The sequence below is a fragment of the Labeo rohita genome, unplaced genomic scaffold (assembly GCF_022985175.1).
Source record: "Labeo rohita strain BAU-BD-2019 unplaced genomic scaffold, IGBB_LRoh.1.0 scaffold_106, whole genome shotgun sequence".
Lineage (NCBI taxonomy): Eukaryota > Metazoa > Chordata > Actinopteri > Cypriniformes > Cyprinidae > Labeo > Labeo rohita.
This window is the reverse complement of record NW_026127186.1, coordinates 279,056-295,251: the sequence shown is the minus strand read 5'-3', so window position 1 is coordinate 295,251 and position 16,196 is coordinate 279,056. Positions and strand designations below refer to the sequence as shown.

The 16,196-nt window shown below is 34.8% G+C and overlaps 1 protein-coding gene and 1 pseudogene across 1 annotated transcript; both read right to left on the bottom strand.

Annotated features, from left to right (window-relative positions):
• Positions 1-1,092: 1,092 nt before the first annotated feature.
• LOC127157381 (caspase a-like) lies at positions 1,093-7,607 on the bottom strand (annotated as a pseudogene).
• Positions 7,608-10,161: 2,554 nt separating this feature from the next.
• Positions 10,162-16,185, bottom strand: LOC127157382 (caspase a-like). Its single transcript, XM_051100617.1, has 11 exons — positions 15,724-16,185; positions 15,407-15,487; positions 14,786-14,859; positions 14,540-14,713; positions 14,258-14,437; positions 14,104-14,175; positions 13,773-13,949; positions 11,190-11,433; positions 10,751-10,834; positions 10,504-10,613; positions 10,162-10,347 (listed from the first exon to the last, which is right to left on the bottom strand). Exons 1-11 carry the CDS (start codon positions 15,725-15,727, stop codon positions 10,246-10,248), a joined length of 1,302 nt encoding a protein of 433 aa, XP_050956574.1. The 5' UTR covers positions 15,728-16,185; the 3' UTR covers positions 10,162-10,245.
• Positions 16,186-16,196: the final 11 nt, after the last annotated feature.

The following is a 16,196-nucleotide window of genomic DNA, read 5'->3' as shown; positions in this document are numbered from 1 at the left end:
TTTTTCAAGTTATTTTATATTAACAGAAAATGTTTTTATTTGACAAAAACTGCTTGCGATTGCTGACTGGTATCTGAAGTTAATATTTATTAATATAAAATGTATCTGACGCCAAATTCACGAGATCGCTAACAAGTGATGGAACCATACAGAAATATACAAAAATATTAAATGTATTTATTTGACACCAAATCTCTGATACTTTTTCAAGTTGGTTTATATGAACAGAAAATGTTTTTATTTGATACACACTGCTTCAGATTGCTGACTGGTATCTGAAGTTAATGTTTATTACTTAAATAACTGGTGTATGAATAAGTACAGCGTTTTCTTTACTCAAACTCTGTCTGCAAGTGCTAATGTTTTAGTGTGTTAAAGAGCTGTGAAGAGTCTTTGCATTTGCTATTTTTAGCCAAATTGGCTCAACAGCAGTACATAAGTCTTGGTGATAGATCTGTTTTGGGGGGGGGTGTCTTGTCTCCTTGTCTGTTCATCTTCATGTGTGTGGATACATGTAAGTCCACTGATGCAGCAGTTTAATTATATGTGTTGTATGTGCAGCAGCAGTATTTCTTACATGCTCACAGCAGCATGTTGTGGATGTATTGGCAGTAGCAAGTCTCGGTAAACAGCAGCAGCATCAGTGTAGAAGATCTATTCTGCCAATACCAAATACATTTACATTATCATGCACATTACCATTCCAATCTCTCTGACAGTTGTCATGACCGAAATGTTTTATTGTGAATATGAGATTGAGCTGAAGAATGAATGCTGTATCAGATGCAGTCTCTTATAATACTCTACTACACATAATACGCTGCTTTTAATACAGTAATACAGGGATCCTCAGATCTGGCTCGGGAGATCCACTTTTCTGCAGAGTTTAGCTCTAACCCTAAATAAACACACCTGAGCAAGCAAATCAATGTTTTTAGGATCGTTAGGAAATCACAGGTGTTTGATCAAGGTTGGAGCAAAAAACAGCAGTGCATTGGCCCTCCTTTGCCAAATTTAAGGAACTCTGCCATAATACAATAAGGTTTTAATGAAGCAACTCAATGTTCCTTTGTTACTGGTTCTAAAGTGACGTTGTCAAATTAGTAATGGAGGCTTGGGCTCAGCTGTTCAACCATCAACTTTACATTTGCATCTGTAACGGAAGGAAGTAGTTCTGCACAAAAGAGGGTTTTTAAAGAAACACCGTTTTTATGTATTTACACACTCATACCACCAAACTGTTGTATAAAGGCAACATGACACCCATACACATTGTCAGCTATGAGTGTAATATTACTTATATTTTACTTCTATAAATATTTCTATATACAAAACTTTAAAGAAAGAAGACATAATTGTAATTACATTTCTTTGTATTTTACAGTCCAGGGAAGAGGTAGAATATTTTAGAAAGTGTTTCTTCTCTCTTTGCATGGCATTTGACATGGATGCTTCTCTTTAAACTTCCTAAGGACCTGTTTAAGAAAAAAAAAGGAGCATTTTATGAAAAAATTAAAACTACGCATACACATACTATGACCAAAGTAGTTCATAGTGACATTGCCTTTCTGAAAAGCTCCTCAATGTGATCCTCATGAGCATGCTTGTTAAATATTTCCATGATATCCTGGAAGAAATCTGAGCCTGTTTTAGGATTCCTGTAGGAAACAGTATCTGAATAAAGAACACAAATTACTGTATGACAGCAGAGGCAACACACACAACCAAATAATAATATTCAGTAGATTCAAAAGTAGTGGCAATGTAAGGTTATGTGTTCTTTGAAGACCATATAATACCTACTATTTAGTGGCATGTTATAATATATTCTAAATGTGTTTACCCGGAGTGGAGGATCTCAGGCAGCAAAAGTCTTTCTCTCGGTGCTCTGTTTGTGTCATGCTGTCCTGGACTTTCACACATCCATCATTACCTGTAATATACAGTAAGACACAAACGATCAACATCTGCCTACAGTGCACATCATATTGCACGAGCACTGTGCTCAGCTGATCAAACATCTCAAAAACAGAGTTCTACAACTGATTCTAAGAGTATTTAGTCATTTGTTGAGATGTCCAAAATAGCCTAAGTATGAACGTGTCACTTCCTGTTCATCTGTAACTTACCACCCCGACACGACTGGATGAGGATGATTTTGGGTTTGTCCCGCAGTCCAGGACAGTTTTCAGTGTTCAAGCAATTATAAATATCATCTGTGGAGAAAATGTCTTTTTTCCCATTAGAATTCACTCTGTTGGAAATTCCAGAGATTCCAGCGGCATTCCCATGTGACATGAACACCACAAAGCAGCTGTCTGATTGGACGTGCTCCTCTCGCTGGGCAAAGTCTCGCATGGCAGCACTCATACCCTGGGCACCAAACAGTCAACAACACACTGATGGGGGATTTTGTTTTATATAGAGAGAGCGCAAAGTTACACCGATAATTATTTGTATTTTTTTTCTTTCTGATCTGAAAATCTGAGATTTTTTTTTTTTTTGACCCATTTAACCATTAATATAATATGTACATGTGTATATTTATAGTGATAACATGTATATAGTCTTCATAAACATATCAAAAGTTTTACATCAGTAAGATCTTTTCAGTGTTTTTCTTTAATGTTTTTGTCTCTTCTGCTTACAAGGCTGAATACACAGTAAAAACTGTTAAATATTATTACAATTTAAAACATCTGCTTTCTATGTGAATGTCTGTAATTTATTTCTGTGATGTGCAGCTGAATTTTCAGCATCATTACTCCAGTCTTCAGTGTCACATGATCCTTCAGAAATCATTCTAATATGCTGATTTGCTGCTCAACAAACATTTAGGATTATTGGCAATGTTGAAAACAGTCGTGCTGTACAGTATTTTTGTAGAAACCATCATACATTTTATATTTCAGGATTCTCAGATGAGAAAGCTCAAAAGAACAGCATTCATTTGACACAGAAATACAGATCTTACTGATCTAAAACTTTCAAACATCAGTGTGTATAGTGTGTAATGTGCATATGTACCTGTGCCGTGAGGTCTCTTAGTGTCAGCACGGTGTAACCGAGACCCCTCAGCAGAGTCTCCATACTCAACTCATCCTTCTCTGCCCCAACCCTAACATCTCCATTTTCAAACTCCATATTGTTAATGAGCAGTGCTAATCGTCTTCTGTCGGAGGACTTGTCCTTCATTGGGTAAATCTTAAGAAAGAGAAAAGGAAAAGAGATTCAGGCCAATTACCTTAGTTTTTTTTTTTTTTAACATAGTTACACATAAAGCAATTTAATGATTTGTGTCCACATATTGTACTGAAGTATCAATAGCAGATTCTGTTTTTAAGGCCTTTGAAAATACTTACATCATCTTTCTTATTTCTAAGCGTCCTCTCTTTAAATTCAGCTGTGCATGGCACTAGACAATCTTCAGACACCTGTTCAGAAGCAGAAAGATACCAAATTCAGCATCACCCGTAAGTTCCCAAAGCTTTTATCCAAAGACTGATCCAAATCTACCGTCGTTTGTCCACAGCCATTGTTGCTGCAGCGCACGGCATTATGGGTCGGCCCCTTCCATTCCCTCCGGCAGCTCCAGCAGAAGTTGTATGTGTGTTTCTTGTTGGCTGTGCAGATGGTGCAGCGCACACACAAGTTTGTCTTGTCTCGTCTTTCCACGTAGGACAGGCAGCCTGGACACTTCAGAAACAGCTTTTGATTATTACTGTCTCAGGGACTACAGTAAAAATTTAATTTTGTATAGTTTACGTATAATTTGTCTGGTTTTCAAATTCATCTTACAGCTTTGAATTCGCACAGATTTCTAGCGGTGAGAAGACTGATGTTCTCTTCTAAGAACTGCCTCTGTTTGTTCGTCAGATGAATCAGTCGACAGACATCCTGGTACGAGAGCTTCGCTCCACAGGATCTCCTCCGGCCCTCGTCAAATGCAGGACAGGTGAACTCAGTCTGTCTCTAAAATACAGTGTGAGAACTCATTCACAGGCAGCACAGGAATCAGTGTCAGGACATATGTACATGAAGTACCTGTTTAAGATAATACTTGAACCAGGCGATGATATAATCTGCTGGCCTTCCATGATCACAAGGCAATTTCACTGCTAAAACAGAAATTTATTCTTAAAGCTTGATTACGTTCTTACATTATAACATTCTATAGCATAATCATTACATCTAGTTGTCTATTTATCTTTGACTACATCTATGAAACATGTGAAAATTAATTTAATAATGACAGTCAAAAAATCATATAGCACAGACCTTACTAGAGCATTGTTAGTGTACTGATGGGGTTAAACTTTCACTCACCAAAATCTCTTCCTGCTGATGTTCTTCTTTCAGAATTAACGTTACCATCTGACTGTTGCAGTTGTGTTTCGTGGATACCTTGATTTTAAAAGAAATAATATCCAGTTTTCTGAATTTTTAAATACACTTGTAAACGGTGTTGGGACAAAATATTACAGTAGTATATTACTTTTTGCTGTAAAAAGTAATATAACGCATTACTAATACAATTTGGGTAATATTATTACTCGTTACAATCTCAGTAACGCAAGTTACAACAACATATTTTAACTCAATTAAGTGGTGAATTTACAAACACCGCAAAACAGAACCAGCAAAAAAAAAAAAAAATCCTCATGTAAAATAGTTTGTCTATTTCCTGTTGCTAGAATTCGATGGTTAAGATGACTGCCGAGACGGATTCTACATGTGTGAGATGGACACACTCCCGTTTTATTCATTTCATCAGAGAAAATAATAAGAATGCATAATCGGGTGTAATGTATGTGCGACACCAAACTCTCAACAAGGAGAAATGGCATGAATAGCTCCTGGAAACACCTGGACTGGTGCCACTGACACTGAGCTAACAGACAGAGAGAGAGAATGCGGCGGACAAGCATAGATTAGCAACAAAAATTAATTTTGTTGCTTTTGTAAAATTACACTAAAAATAACAAAACCTGTTTAAAGCAACAAAAAATAATTTAACATAAAAATAATAACACAATGTAAAAAAATAACATAACACAATGTAACTGATGTTAGTTGACTTACTGTCCCAAACCATTCATTCAGTGCTAAAAACAAAGACACATTTCTCAAAAAGTTTAATAATAGGTAAGTTAAACATTAAGTAGCAAAACTGATGACACACCAATCACAATCTCTGCATCCAACAACGGAGAGAGGAGAGAAATTAACGAATCATTTACATGGGTTTATACTTACACATACAGTATAATTATAGTACAGTACCAGTATATTAGATGAGTGGAACTATTTCACTATTCTATGTACAGTAAATTGTAGTACATGTTGTACACCTACTGCATTTGTGCAGAACTGAGAAATGACTACCCAGAGATATAGTCTTGTGTCAGGAGATCAAATAGTACTGTATGCTAAATGAAATTTAGCCAAATGTGCAGAGGATGCTGAATTTAATTTTTAATTTTATTTTTTACTGTAGTGCATACCAAGTTCATGCATTTCTTTGTTATTTGAACTTTTCTAGTGCTTTTCATCTGCTGCAAGATAATTGCTGAATTAGCAGTCTGTAATTTAATTGATGTTGTATACTGTAATAGACATTGAGTTTCAAATTAATTTCTAATAATAGTTTTTTGTTAGTGTTATTGATCTCAAAGTGTTCATTAGGCAGGAGAGTCATTGTTCTATTTGAATTGTGTGTAATCATTTAAAAATACCTGTAATAACTAGATTGAAACTTTTGAAAGACAAATTTATGCTGGCTTGTCTTAAGACTTGTTTAAAAAAATAAATAGTTTGGTCAGTTACAGATGTTTGCTAAAGTGTTGCTAGTTGGTTGCTAGGATATTCTGGGTGGTTGCTAGGCTGTTGCTATGCAGTTGCTAGAGTATATGGTTGATAGTGTGTTGTGGGTGATTACAGACATTCACTCCTCTGTTAATAACAGAAAATCAAACATTGTTTCCAAAACTGATCCAGTTTCAGTGCTTTGATATTATAATATTTCTTCCTAATGTTAGGAAATTAACATGAAATCATTGACATTAACATCTTGAACTTGCAATAAAACGTGATTTATACCATCTAAGAGGGATTTAATAGAATCGCATGTCGTCTTTAGTGATACAAGCTCTGAAACATTTACAGTATAACCTGTTGACTTTTTTTTATTATTGTTTATTGACTTGGTGCCATAATGAACATTGAAATGTTGTTATTTATTTTTCATTTTAAACAGTATATATGATTACTTAATGGTAATGCAATATTAGTGAACACAACCATGTATGTCAGACTATAAATACCCAAAAACTACCCATGGGGGCTTTCTTTGGAGTTGCCACCCCTCATAGACCCCATGCCACCCCTTTGCCTCCCTAAAAATTTTCTAGATCCGCCCCTGCTCATGTGAGGATGTTTTTACACACGTTAAGTACAAAGCTTGGTTTACTAATAAATAATAGTTTAGCATTCAAATACCTCGCGAATATGGACACATTTAATTAGATTCATGTCGAATGAGAGAGGTAGACTGCGTGAGAACAACGCGTTTGCTTTCAGTTTCCCTTTAAATGAGCCTAATTTGTTTTGGCTTGTTTTACAGCTTATATATTTCATAATTGTTTTGTTCCGAAAACCGTTCAAAATAGTCTATTGTGTTTATTGTTTGTATATTATAACATTTCACTTTATTTACCGGCGTTATTTATAAATGTAAAATGTTGTGCTCATCTGTTTTTAACCTAAACTACAAGTAACGTTAATGTAGACCTACATACCGGTAGCCTATCGAAATATGATTTTATGATTTTATGCTATATAGACCTACCTCATTACCCTCCACTGGATGTATAATGAGCTGCAATAAACTACATTTTGGTATTTTATAATGGCTACTCATACTTCTGTGGATATTTTGGTGAAAGTCATTCAAAAGTAGTGTAAAGGCATTACAATTCAGAGACAGTAATTTTGTAATGTAACTAATACTTTTTAAAGACAGTAACTAGTAATATATAATGTATTTCATTTTGGAAGTAACTGCCCAACACTGCTTGTAAATAGCTCATTTAAAAACCTATGCTGGCCAGTTTCACTTTCGTTTTAAAGTATAAATATATATAAATATATAAAAATATAAAAATATATATAAAAAGAAAATGTTATTTTCATTGTTTCCTTTCTTTTTCTTTTCTTCTTATCGATTTATCATTCTATAACAGATTGTTAGTAAAAGTCTGAATGCCAAACAAATGGAAAAAGGGAATGTCAAAGAAGACTTACTCATGTTTTCGAAGAGATTGTCTACAGAGTCTTCTCGATGCTCATCCCAGTTTTCACTTGCTTCGGCCATTTTTATTTAATCGCTAATAATGTACTTCTGCAAAACTACGACCGGTATGAATGATTCTGTTAGTGAACAAGCCCATATCAGCACTGACTCTTGCGGCAGACAGCGGAACAAACCCACGTGATTTTATGTGACCAATCGCGTTCAAGCACACATTCCTCTCCTTTACCAGACACTCTGTAGATACGGGTCCTTTTAAAATTGATTTGCTACGGCCATACTGTTCTTTTTGCATTTCTCCACTAGGTGGTGTTGTGCCTTGGTCTTTTCCAGAGCGAGAGTCGGGTACAGATGTGGAGTGTTACCTGTGGTATCTGTGTAAAACTTTAAAAGTTACTTCCTTCACTAGTTTACCAGTAGAAATGTGTTTAGCAAAGTCTAAATGGTATAATAAACCAGTCATTTCCAATAAACTATACAGATTGGAGTAGTAACAATGTCTTTTTGAAGTAAAGAACGAATACTTTTATTAACAATTCAATTTTTAACGGCAAAACAAAATTTCCCAATTGTAGTATCAAAGAGATTAAATGCAGAAGGGGGTGTAATAGTGTTTTGGGCATTATCTTTTTGTGTTGCTGGAATTAATGATGAATTAACTCGTATTATGCCTGCTAAAAACGATTTTCAAAAAATGTGAATTTATTTTTATATAATTGTTCAAAATAAGGTACCCATGGGGAGAAAAGTTGTTTATACAGTAGGGACCAAACTAGCAACATTTGATTATGAGAGCAGGATAAACTCAAACTAACTGTATCAATTTTATATAAAAATACAGATAAATAAAAAGCCAGTGATTCAGCTTTGCCTTGGTCTTCTGAAGAATTGATTCAAGATTCATCACCTAGATTTTTGATCTTTCGTGATGACAATCCCCAAATATGTTACGGAATCCTTCACTGCAATATTAGCAGTATGTTGTAACCGACAGTCTTTAATGGATAACCATTCACATTTATGTTTAAAAAAGGCCAATAGTGTAAAAGCCCGGAGTCAGATCCACTTTTCCCGCATTGGCGTCCGCACTTCAAACACATATGGAATACATATGGAATTGGAATCATAAACTTGGCTTCATTAGAGTCTTCAAGGCATTTTGAGGAAACAACATTGTCAAATAAGTAACTTCAACGAATGTTACAGTATCCACTGTAGTTGTCACTAGTAAAAACACAGTTTTTAGTCATTATCCGTGCATCGCAATTAAATCGCATTTACTACAGTCCAGTTATGCTTGGTACACACTAAAGATTTTTAAAAAATCTTATAAGATCTTCAAAATGTGAGAGTCCACAAGCATGAGTAAAAAAAAAAAAAAATCCTAGATTGAACCATTTTGCTTCTATGTGGTGTGCCACAATGTGACAAAGACAGCACACCACACACCAACAGATTTTCAACCAGAGTCACGACTGTCAACACAGGAGATCTGGTAAAATCTCTCGAGATTTGAGAATAAACATTGCGGATTGCGATATTTTTACATAAACTCATTTTTAAACACTCTGCTTTTCCCACAAATTGACAAGCTGATCATCTGTTGTCCAGATCCTTTAGTGCCGCGCCATGACTGTGTTTGTTCTGCTTCTGTCTTCTGTCAGCTTGCTTTCTGATTCAATATTGTTTAGTTTCAGGTCCAGATCGTACGCACATTTTCTAGCAGTGTTGGGCATGGTACTTTAAAAAAGTTATTAGTTACAGTCACTAGTTACTTCTCACAAATAGTAAATGAGCTGGTAACTGAGTTGCATCATTATAAAAGTAACTAATTACCAGGGAAAGTAAAAAAAAAAAAATATAATAATAATAATAATAATATATAATATGGAAGTCCTCAATAATCAATATGTTAAATGAACAAAATTTTTTAGTTTACTCACCAGACTAAATATAAATATCTGATATAAATATACTAAATATCTGATATACTATAAATACACTGTAAAAAACAATTTGTTGAGTCAACTTAAAATAATTTGTAACCAGGCTGCCTTAAAATTTTAAGTTCAGTCAACTCAAAAAAAGTATTTAACTTGAAATGTTAAATTATACTAAGTGACAACTTGGATATTTGAGTTGAATCAACTTAACATTTTAAGGCAGGTTACTTATTCATCTGTTAAGTTTAGCAAACACAAATATCTAAGTTGTTACTTAGTACAACTTAACATTTCAAGTTGACTAAACTTATTTTAGTTGACTGAACTTAAAATTTTAAGGCAGCAGAGTAACAAATTATTTTAAGCTGACTCAACAAATTGTGTTTTTTATTTTTTACAGTGTAGTAGTCAACATTCGAAGTGGATCAAAAGTTCATCTAAGGTGTCCTGAGACAAGAATGGGTATTGTTTTACTTTTAGGACAACTTTGACGAAAGGTTTTGATCCACTTTAAATGTTGACTACTATACATATATAAAGCCTAATGGCACAGTTTTTAAAATATCTGAACGTACACTTAGCATCAGTTAGTCAATTGCATTATGATAATTTGATAACAAAACTAATACGAGTTCTACTACTAATAACATACAATACGCACTAAGGATTAATTAGCTGATGGGTTTATGAATATTAATCACGCTATCTGCGTTCACTCAAACTGATTTGCTGAAATCAAAACTATTAAGAAGAGACTGAATCACTTGTCTAATCCCTATATTTTACACTTGATTTAACAAAGATTCATATTCTTCCTGTTAGAACTCATAAAGGAACAATGCTATGAGTAGACATGTTAGAGTGATATTAAATTAAAATGTGCAATTTTGGGGGAAACAACTTTTATAATCACCTTCTGTGTTTTATATTTTTAATATTTCTATATACAGGACATTAAAAGAAGACAAAATTGTAATTACATTTCCTTGCATTTCACAGTCCAGGGAAGAGGTAGAACATTTTAGATAGTGTTGTTCTCTCTTTGCATGGCATTTGACATGGATCGACATGATTCTCCTTAAACTTCTTAAGGACCTGTTTAAAAAAGGCAAAGATTTATGAAAAAAAAACATGCTAACATATTTAGCTCAACTAAAAAAGAAAGTGTTATTGTATCGGACTTAAGATCTGAGTTATAGTTAGTGACACACAGTGAAATACTAATATCAGAGTAGTTCATAGTGACATTGCCTTTCTGAAAAGCTCCTCAATGTGATCCTCATGGGCATGTTTATTAAATATTTCCACCATATCCTGGAAGAAATCTGAGCCTTTCTCAGGATCCCTGTAGGAAACAGTATCTAAACAAAGAACACAAATTACTGTATGACAGCTTAGATGTGCCAAACAAGCAAGCAATAAGTAATATGTGTTCTTTGATGACCATATAATGAATACGATTAAGTGGCATGTTATAATATATTCTAAATGTGTTTACAGGGGGTGGAGGATCTCAGGCAGCATAAGTCTTTCTCACAGTGCTCTGTTTTTGGCATGCTGTCCTCCACACATCTGTCATTTCCTGTAATATACAGTAAGACACACAATCAGGGCAACATCTGCCTATATTGCACATCATATATCTCAAAAATAGAGTTGAAAATCCAGTTCCAAACGTGCACTACGCATAGAGGTCATGAACAAAGTGTGGTGGCAGTCAGATGTTTTATTGCCAAAGTGAATGATATATTGTTAATGTATTGTTGTTAGTGGGTTGATGGATTTGCCCAGGTTTTCAGCCAAATGCTTTTGTATTGTTTAGGGCTGGATTGACTGAGTTGAGTTGAACTGCAATAAATTGTGTGCCTACAACTGATTCTAAAAATATTTAGTAAGTTGCTGAGACGTCCAAAACATCCTGTTCATCTGTAACTTACCACCCCGACACGACTGGATAAGGATGATTTTGGGTTTGTCTTGCAGTCCAGGACAGTTTTCAGTGTTCAAGCAATTATAAATTTCATCTGTGGAGAAAATGTCCTCTTCCCCATTAGAATTCACTATGCTGGAAACTCCACAGATTCCAGTGGTGCTTCCATGTGACATGAACACCACAAAGCAGCTGTCTGATTGGACGTGCTCCTCTCGCTGGGAAAAGTCTCGCATGGCAGCACTCATACCCTGGGCACCAAACAGTCAACAACACACACACTAATATATATATATATATATATATATATATAAGCAATATCACACTTATAGACATGAGATATGGCTTTATATCGGCACGGCGTGATTACCCACGGCTGAATATACAGCCATATCTCACATCTACAAGTGTAATATTGCGTTTATACAACAGTTTGACGGCAACAATGGAGTGTCTTTAAAAGCCCTCTTTAGTGCAGAACTACTTCCTTCTGCCACAGATTCAAAACAAAGTTTGACAGTTGAACAGCTGAGCCCAGGCCTCCGTTACTAATTCCAAAACGTCACTTTAATACTTGTTACAAACAAATGATGAGTTTCTTCATTAAGAGCTTGTTGTATTACTGTATAAAAGCTGTGTGTTACGTTTAGATTGACTGAGTGACAGTGATTACCTGCATCTAAAACATCTGATCACAATAAATCAATGTCCAATAGGCTCATACTATCCTTTCATCTTTTCAGGGTGATTCCTGATAACAGCGCTGCTATAAACTCCTATTCTCTTTACAAACCGTGTGTTTGAAGTCCAAACAAGTACATTCTTGCCTAAAAGATCTTAAAACTACATTCCGTGATATGTGATTCCCAGATTAATTGCAAAATGTAACCATCATGGAGCAACAGTTTATCATATGTATGTGTTTGTCTTGCCAATTTACACAATTTTAAACCATTCAAGCGCAAGAAGAGGCAAAAGAGCAGTTGGTTCGGTACTTCTGTGCTAAAGTGTTTTTAAAATGCTAATATTGTGAAATATTATTGCAATTTAACCCTTGTGCGTCAATAAAAACAAAGTGACACATAGGTCCTTAGTGGACAAAAATGTCCATGTCAAAAAATAGTCATAAAAATGTTAAGCTTGGGAGTTAAGTTTGGTCTCATTTTAAAGAAAACCAATGACAGATTATTGTTGAAGTAGAAAAAAAAGTGAAACCAAAAAAAAAAGTTAAAGAGGTTTAAGTTTATGAAAATGCTTTATGAACAGTATTTTATATAAAATATATATTTTATGAAACATGTTGAATGCTAAACTTGCAAGAAAATCAAAGCCATAAATCAAATCAAAGTTGTGTTCCAAATTTGAGGTTGATATCTCAACAAATGAGCTTTCAGGAAGATTTTGTTTGGGTGCAGTACCAATTTTTCCCCATTAGTTGGCAGCAAAACTCTGCTGGTGCACACAGTGGATTTGTGATTTGCAGTAGAGTTTTTCTCTCTCAAATAGTACTAGCACACACAGTTTTTTTTTTTTTACATGTACAAAGCACATTCTGGCATCCATACCAACACAACCACACAATTACAGCTGCATTATTTGTCCAATTGTCTCTATAATATGCAAAAGCAGAAAAAATTGCACCATCTGGTAAAAAATAAAATTTTGAAGCCTTGCCAATAGAATGAAAGTCTGTTAACAAAAATAGCATCATTTTACAGTTAAATGGCACTGTGATTAAAATAAAGTTTTAATTGGTTTCAATTGGGACATTTTTGTCCTTAAGGTCCTGAAAGGAACTATGTATTGTACCTAGTGCAAAATAGATTCATTAAAAGAAATAGGGGTTAAATAGTAAAATTCCAATAAAAATACACACATGTGCAAAATGTTATGCACCTGCCAATAACACAGGCAAAATGATTTTAAAATGTCCAAAAGGTCACACAAGGGTTAAAATAACTGTTTTCTGTGTGAATATCTGTTAAACTGTAATTTATTTCTGTGATGTGCAGCTGAATTTTCAGCATCATTACTCCAGTCTTTAGTGTCAAATGATCCTTCAGAAATCATTCTAATATACTGATTTACTGCTCAACAAACATTTACGATTTGAAAACAGTTGCGGTTCAATATTTTGGTGGTAACTTTTATTTCTCAGGATTCACAGATGAACAGAAAGTTAAGAGGAACATTGTTTAATTGAAGCATAAAAACAGATCTTTCTGACTAAAACTTTTGAACAGTAGTGTATATACATCTGCAATCAAAATTATTCAACCCCCCCGAGACTGCAGTACTTTACAAATACAAGCTTTTCTGAAGATCCAGGACTTTATAAAAATTGCATCTATATCAGATTACTGGCATATTAAAAGTGATAATGTCAAGGTATAATGTAGTGTTTTTAAATTATAGGATTTTTTAATAACACAGCTATGTTATAATTATTCAACCCCTATTCAACGTCACTGTTTTTAGTCTTTAGAAACTCTTTTAGAAAACAGAATTAGCTTGAGCTGTTACACATACATACATTTCTGTAATAGATCTTTTATAGATAAAGATATTTATATAAAATGTGCATATGTACCTGTGCCGTGAGGTCTCTTAGTGTCAGCACGGTGTAACCGAGACCCTTCAGCAGAGTCTCCATACTCAACTCATCCTTCTCTGCCCCAACACGATCATCTACATATTCAAACTCCACATTGTTAATGAGCAGTGCTAATCGTCTTCTGTCGGAGGACTTGTCCTTCATTGGGTAAATCTTGAGAAGGAGAAAACGAAAAGAGATTCAGGCCAATAACCTTAATTTTTTTTTTAACATTGTTACACACAAATCAATTTAATGATTTGTGTCCACATATTGTACTGAAGTATCAATAGCAGATTCTGTTTTTAAGGCCTTTGAAAATACTTACATCATCTTTCTTATTTCTAAGCGTCCTCTCTTTAAATTCAGCTGTGCATGGCACTAGATGATCTCCAGACACCTGTTCAGAAGCAGAAAGATACCAAATTCAGCATCACCCGTAAGTTCCCAAAGCTTTTATCCAAAGACTGATCCAAATCTACCGTTGTCTGTCCACAGCCGTCGTTGCTGCAGCGCACGGCATTATGGGTCGGCCCCTTCCATTCCCTCCGGCAGCTCCAGCAGAAGTTGTATGTGTGTTTCTTGTTGGCTGTGCAGATGGTGCAGCGCACACACAAGTTTGTCTTGTCTCGTCTTTCCACGTAGGACAGGCAGCCTGGACACTTCAGAAACAGCTTTGGGTTATTACTGTCTGAGGGACTACAGTAAAAATTTAATTGTGTATGGTTTACGTATAATTTGTCTGGTTTTCAAATTCATCTTACAGCTTTGAATTCGCACAGATTTCTAGCAGTGAGAAGACTGATGTTCTCTTCTAAGAACTGCCTCTGTTTGTTCGTCAGATGAATCAGTCGACAGACGTCCTGGTACGAGAGCTTCGCTCCACAGGATCTCCTCCGGCCCTCGTCAAATGCAGGACAGGTGAACTCAGTCTGTCTCTAAAATACAGTGTGAGAACTCATTCACAGGCAGCACAGGAATCAGTGTCAGGACATATGTACATGAAGTACCTGTTTAAGATAATACTTGAACCAGGCGATGATATAATCTGCTGGCCTTCCATGATCACAAGGCAATTTCACTGCTAAAACAAAAATTTTTTCTTAAAGCTTGATTACGTTCTTACATTATAATATTCTATAGCATAATCATTTCATTTTCTATCTTTGACTACATCTATGAAACATGTGAAAATTAATTTAATAATGACAGTAGGAAAATCATATAGCACACTGTAAAAAACAATTTAAGTAAAAAAAAGAAATCATTTGTAACCTGGCTGCCTTAAAATTTTAAGTTCAGTCAACTCAAAAACAGTTTATTCAACTTAAAAAGTTAAATTATACTAAGTGACAACTTAGATATTTGAGTTGAATCAACTTAACATTTGAAGGCTGCTGGGTTACTTACCCATCTGTTAAGTTTAGCAAACACAAATATGTAAGTTGTTAGTACAACTTAACATTTCAAGTTGACTAAACTTATTTTAGTTGACTGAACTTAAAATTTTAAGGCAGCAGGGTAACAAATTATTTTCAGCTGACTCAACAAATAGTGTTTTTTATTTTTTACAGTGCACAGACCTTACTAGAGCATTGTTAGTGTATTGATGGGGTTAAACTTTCACTCACCAAAATCTCTTCCTGCTGCTGATGTTCTTCTTTCAGAATTAACGTTACCATCTGACTGTTGCAGTTGTGTTTCATGGATACCTTGATTTTAAAAGAAATAATGTTTTCTGAATGTAAATACACTTGTAAATAGCTCGTTTATCCTGGCCAGTTTCACTTTCGTTTTAAAATGAGTTTTAAAACGCATATAAAAAGAGAACGTTGTTTCTATCGTTTCTTTTTCTTTTCTTCTTATCGATTTATCATTCTATAACAGATTGTTAGTAAAAGTCTAAATGCCAAACAAATGAAAAAAGGGAATGTCAACGAAGACTTACTCATGTTTTCGAAGAGATTGTTCACAGAGTCTTCTGGATGCTCATCCCAGTTTTCACTGCTTCGGCCATGTTTTATTTAATCGCTAAAAATGTACTTCTGCAAAACTACGACCGGAATGAATGATGGATTCTGTTGGTAAACAAGTCCATCAGCACCGAGAAAAGATCGTGCGGCAGACAACGGAATAAACACACGTGACTTTACGTGACCAATCGCGTTCAAGCACCCATTCCGCTCCTTTACCAGACACTTTAACCTGACTATCTATAGATACGGGTCTTTTCAAAATTATTAAACAGACCAGAACACAAATTAAAAAAGTAAAAACATTATGAACTTGACGAATGTGGTGATCTGAAGGCAGCTCGACATGACCGGTGAACGGTTCATCCGACTATGAAATATAAGGTGATATTAGTAAAATCAGATAAAACATGTCCTAAGCACAAAGAAAAAGCTGGTTCAGTATTTC